The sequence below is a fragment of the Lottia gigantea genome (assembly GCF_000327385.1).
Source record: "Lottia gigantea unplaced genomic scaffold LOTGIsca_12, whole genome shotgun sequence".
Taxonomy (NCBI): domain Eukaryota; kingdom Metazoa; phylum Mollusca; class Gastropoda; family Lottiidae; genus Lottia; species Lottia gigantea.
Window position 1 is genome coordinate 852749 of NW_008707225.1, and position 6308 is coordinate 859056.

Genomic DNA, 6308 nt, shown 5'->3' on the forward strand with positions numbered 1-6308 from the left:
CTCGTCCAAATACGACCATCGATTTCCACCACATAAGATTTTCAACTGGAAGTGTGTTGGAATTATCACGGCGTTAGTCTTATCAATGTTAGGTCTTCTTTAACATTCATCGGATAGTTTTTATCAGAAGCAAGGTAGAATTCCCGCGAACCACAGTCGTGAATTACAAGGTCATTAGGGTCAATTGGAAGATTAATTTGACCATGTGAACAATTTGTGTGATAAATAAGATAAATAGAAGGAATCTGTACAAGTTTTTGATATTAATAATGAGATAACTGAGAGGTGTATGGTTTAATTCCGTTTCACACCTTGTTCTGGTATATCTGGTTTAATCGTTAATAGATAGTATTCAGATATTGTTAAGAGAAAACTTTATTTTTAAATTCCCAGGGATAGAAATTAGATTGATTGATAAAGGTGTAAATCTTAAAATGTCGACCATAACTCAATCCGACGTTTACCCTATGAATATTTCACAAATGTATCCAATGGACGAGGAAAGTTTAGGATGGGATTACTATCAAGGAAATAACAGTTATGTTGAAGGAGTTTGCGGTGATTTATCAGATTATCATAGAGATTATACACAAGTTGCTGGCATACGATATTTCATAGCAGCTTTATATAGTTCTATTATATTCCTAGCCGTTACTGGTAATAGTTTAGTCATCTGGACTGTTTGGAGAAATAATCATATGCATACAGTGACTAATTACTATATAGTCAATTTAGCTATATCTGATTTATTAGTATCAGCTATTGTAATGCCTTTAAAACTTTTGGAATATACAGCACCATGTGAATGGCACGTATTTAATAGTGATGCTCTGTGTTCAGTACTCTATTATTTCTTGCCTATATTTGTTTTTGCCAGTGTCTTGACGCTGGTAGCAATCTCCTTAGAGAGGTAAGTACATAGAATCTGTGAGTTTCAATAATGTCTCATCAACGATTTTCTATTATCTAAACGCCAGATCTGTTTGCCGTTGAAGTAAATCTATTACTATTCTTGAACTAAGCCCTTATCTTACAAATTGAACTAAATGAATAAAAGATTTGGTTTTCTGTAATATATCTAGTAAAAACAAACCAGCATTAAATAAAGAGATTGACAGCAGCAGTAATACCATTTATACAGTATAATACGGTATTTTTGAAAAAACATTGGTACCAACATTTAGTATTTTGAGGTGGAATGTCATAAGCCAAGGGGGAATTTTATAGACATTGAGGTTAAACAAGCCTTTATTGTTTCCCCGGTGAGATACGTATACAAACTAATAACTAAATTACAGGCCATGGGCTTGAAATTGTTTTACGCTTCGCAAATCTGATACGGATTTTGATAATAGAGACGGGGCTTCGCCATCCTGTGTGCTTTTGGTTAAGTCAACGACCAACGATCGATGGATCCCCAACGTGCACTCCATGTATAAAATGTTTGGAAAGCTCAACCCTTGACCTGTTCCAATTCGATTTATACCGGGAACTATGTCAAGCAACTCGTAAGTCACAACGATCCCACTCTATTACAATATACGAGAGTGTCTTAAAGTTACTTGTACATTTGTACAGAACTCGACAGCGTTTCATTATATGAGAGTGTCTTAGAGCTAATTGTACTTGTGCGACGACTCTTCCATTTCATTATATCACCAAATTGTTTTAGAGCTAATTGTACATTTGTACAGTCACTCGACTACTTTTCATTATATGGTTGTCTTAGATTTCTACGGCGACTCGACTCCATTTATTATAAGAGTGTTTTAGAGCTAATTGTACATTAAATTTGTGCAACGACTCGTCCATTTCATTATATGAACGGCTTACATTTCTACGGCGACTCGACTCCATTTCATTATAAACAATTGTCTTAGAGCTAATCGTTCATTTGTGAGATGAATCTTCCATTTTATTATATGAGTATCTTAGACCTAAGTGTACATTAGTAGGGCGACTCGGCCCCTTTTCATTATATGACGGTGTATTAGAGCTAAATTTTACATTCAACTCCATTCCATTAGTAGTGGCTTAGAGCTAATGATATACATTTGTATGGCGACTCGGCCCCGTTTCATTATATGAGGGTGTATTAGAGCTAAATTGTACATTCAACTCCATTCCATTAGTGGTGGCTTAGAGCTAATGATACATTTGTATGGCGACTCGGCCCCGTTTCATTATATGAGGGTGTATTAGAGCTAAATTGTACATTTGTACGGCGGCTCGACTCTGTTTCATTATTATGAGAGTGTCTAAGAGCAAATTGTACATTTGTACGGCGACTCGTCGTTTCAGTATATGAGATTGTATCAAAAGTAACTTGTACATTTGTACGGCGGCTCGACTCCGTTACATTATTATGAGAGAATTTAACAGCTAATTGTATATTTGTACGGCGACTTCGCTTTATCTATGAGAGAGTATTAGAGCAAATTGTACATTTGTACTGTGATTTGACTTCGATTCATTACATGAGAGCGTATTAGAGTTAATTGTATATTTGTACGGCGACTCCAATCCATATCATGATATGAGAGTGCATTAGATATATTGTACATTTAGCTAATGGTACATCGATTTGGTGATACATGTACCTATCACATAGAAGACATGTTGTGGGATCAAGCTATGATAAATATATTGGTATCATGTATAGATAACTTCTACCCCTATTATTATTAATTGCCGTTAAGAAACGTAATGGATATGAATATTGACCATCGTCTACTACACTTAGGTACCGTCATGTTCTAATGAAATCATACACCATTAACACAACTGCTCAAGACTCAGATGTACAATCGAATTCGTGTTCGCCAATACATTAGGTTCTGATCTGGCACACAGAGAGGTATATATTAGAGGCGGAGGGATTTATGTCGCCTTGTGGGAGAGATGTTTTCAACCTTTCTACTAGGAAGTTGGCATAATTTTTAAAGGTCATTTGAATTGCTTAAATCAGAAATGTCGGTAAAGTGATTCTATAAAGGCCGTCATAGAATTTCTTTTAAAATAGATTAAATTCGGTAATGTTAATGGTTCTCGTTACTAGTAATAAGATCAAGACTGCAATATTATTTCTCACTTTGAGATTTTCTTAATTAAATGGAACCGAACTATTGAGAAAACATTTTAAAAAGAAACTTGTGAAGTTAACAAAACTTAATTAACTTATTCTATTAAATCAACATCATTTGTCCTCAAAACTTCCATTCAAGATTCGAGGCAAGATTGTAGTTTGAATCCTGGACTATTCTTGAAATCTCATCAGATCTTGATGACAATCATGTAAATTCCTTTTAACACCACCAAAGGAAATCGTTTTATCAAATTGTTACATTGTAACAAACGCGAAGGATTGCATCAACCGTGGTGATCGAGACCGATCTTGAACAAAAAACTGCTGATGTTCTTTTAGATTTCTTGGGCCACTTTCTGCAAGATCTGTAGTCTCAACCTTGTGAAGTTCTTCGTCCAGCTTCAAATTGGTCTTGGAGGAGAAATCATCGTCTTAGTTTCATTAAAAAATTGAAAAAACTATGATACGTGTAGACGATTTATATGTGTTTTACAGACAGTGCTGAACAGGACAAGATAATAACAAAAATGTAAAATCCCTGAGTGAGTCAGTGAGTTAAGACGATTGCTCACTAACTTCAAAAATTCAGTGTTTTACACATTGCAGACCCGGCTTCATTATTTCAAGCTGCATAATATAAAAGTATGACGTTTTCAATATTTTAATTGTTTTTGAAATGATGTAAAAAATAATATTTTAAGATTGTGAAGGAAATAGAGCCCTAAGCACTTTATATCTAACACTATTAGAAAAACTACATTTTCAAAATTGAATTTATTTTAGAAAGACAATTTAACCACTTTTTCTTTAATTCAATTTGTAGAAATATCTGTTCATAACATTTTAAATAACACTATCTGAAATAAAAATTGCAGCCGGAACTATATAGGGAATGTTATGCTTTATTGAAGATTATATAATATTCTTAATGCGACTTTTGCGCCCACATTGTAGTTTGGGCTAAATTGTAGTTTGGGCTACATTGCTGTCGCCACCATCCGTTCGTCCATAATTGATTTGTGAACGCGATGGAGGCCATCCCACAAGATCGCACAACATATTGGACAATTTCGTATTTAGCAACGGTTCGACAAATACTAATCGATCACGGCTCTTGATATATTTTTCATACGTTAAAAGTTACTTTGGTGTGTAGGTGTCTATACCTTTAAGGTCTCGTTAAGTATGAATTTGGTAAGTCACTTTTGAAAGAATAGTAATCTGGTGTGTAGATTTGCTTTCACAAGATCTCGGATGAGGTCGAATCTGAGCACAATTCGATAATAGTCGATGTCGCACCATTGATATACTGTTAGTACGATAAGAGTGGCTTGTGAGCACAATAGAGGCAACAGTTGATGTTAGATTCTTGTAAAAGTGTGCGTGTAGCTAATTTATTCACAAAGTGTTGGATAAGCAGATATTCAAAAATTGAATGCCATTTGGCTTAAAATATATAAATCAAATTTTTCAATAAAGAATGACGCCATTCGTTCATTTATGGAAACGCCGATAAAAAAGTAATTACGATTTCTAACAATTGTTTTTTTAAAGCTTTCATTGACTATGAAATCCGATAACAGTGAAAATCACTACTTTGTTAAAAGTTAGAACAGCTGATAAATCTTCAAAGTGCAGTATTCAATATCATTGCCTTTCTTGACTACTCTACAAATATTTATTTCAATCAATGACACTACATTGTGGTTTCCTTGTCTTTAATTACTCGTCCTCTTTTGAAAAGATTGGGTGATTTTCTTTCTTTACATTACAAGTAAGTGTTAGTGACAGTATGTTCTTTCATACAAATATCACATCATTATCAGATATTTTTATATATAAGTATGTGGAATATATCAGAGGTGTTAATATTGCACTGCTAAAAAATTAATCAAATTTAAAGGTCGAATTATAGCAGATGGGAACAAGGAAAAGATAAATTCCTACAAATCTTATGACTTATTTTTTGTAAGTAATTCCGTAAACTGCCCGTGGCTGTACTGCTGTGTGTAAGTTGGTAAGCTGTCCCATAGCAAAACACATCTGCCGTCATAAAGTTTTTTTTCAATTGGTTATCATCAAATACAGTTACAAATGTTTAGCGTTCCTTTATCGAAAGTTAGTTAAACGGTTACTCAAGCCTTGTGTCGGTTTTTGCTAAAATTTTTCCGGAGATTGAACTGCTGTTTTGTCTAAATTCTAACCTTATAACACGAGTATAGCTAACAACTGTAAAACAGAACCAATTTCTGGCAGTGCAACTCGGTGAAACTAGTTCAAACTTGTTACTATCAATCCGTCAGTCTATGATCAATGAATGAATCTGAAGTCATTAAGCTCCGTAACCTACTGTCCCATTCTGTCAGTTGTTAAAATGACAGATTAACTTGAGTCAGTTATATTTGATATTGAATGAACTGTAGATCATTTTGGATGCTAATTTTCATTCTATAGTTTAGCTATGTCATCACAGATTGCTTTCTTGTTGGCTAGAGTACACTAAATATGAATATAACACGAAGGTCAATTTCTTCGATACTGAGAATTTGAAGAATTTTCATAAACCATCGATGGACTGTATAGATGGACTGTTATACATATGTAATCTTCAAAGAGTTTATATAACACGCCTAATTAATTAATATATTATTTCTGATTGATGGGTAACTTGTTTGTTCTTGAATTCGTGGCTTTACCTCCGGTTCCGGAGCAGCTGGTGATTTTGATGTTGTTTGGGAAACATCCTAGACTCTATAATACCATTATGTACAGTCTATTGCATCCAATTATAAGATAAATTCTCTATCATTTACACTGTTTTACTTTCTGTTTGACTGCTTAATGAGAAGATGTCAATGTTTTTATCTGTAAACTACTTTCTAATAGCCTTCCTTCTACTTCATTTAATGTCATTGTTTTCTTGACCAGTCTTTACAATTCTACTGGAAAATAGGATGTAGTATTTTAGAACTGTTTACCATACTCATTTACGTGTATTGATAGAATTATGTAAAGGTACTTTGGTTTTTTACAAGTCATGTAGGTTGCTGGTAAAGTAATGTTGAACGTATAAGATTTAATATCTTGAGTGGTATTGCGATTTATCGGAATGGACACTGCTTACATTTTATTGTTCTTACCTCGTTGGCATCCTGAAATGGATTCTATATGTTTTTCAGGAAAGCCAACAGTTTCTGTATCACCAAGTAATGTACAATAAGGA

General features: G+C 33.9%; 1 protein-coding gene across 1 annotated transcript; it reads left to right on the forward strand.

Moving 5' to 3' along the window:
• Positions 1 to 491: 491 nt before the first annotated feature.
• On the forward strand, positions 492 to 914 carry LOTGIDRAFT_110888 (hypothetical protein; the record flags this gene model as incomplete). The annotated part of the gene is made up of 1 exon (XM_009048029.1): positions 492 to 914. The coding sequence occupies one exon, from the start codon at positions 492 to 494 to the stop codon at positions 912 to 914; it is 423 nt and encodes a 140-aa protein (XP_009046277.1).
• Between the last annotated feature and the right edge of the window lie 5394 nt (positions 915 to 6308).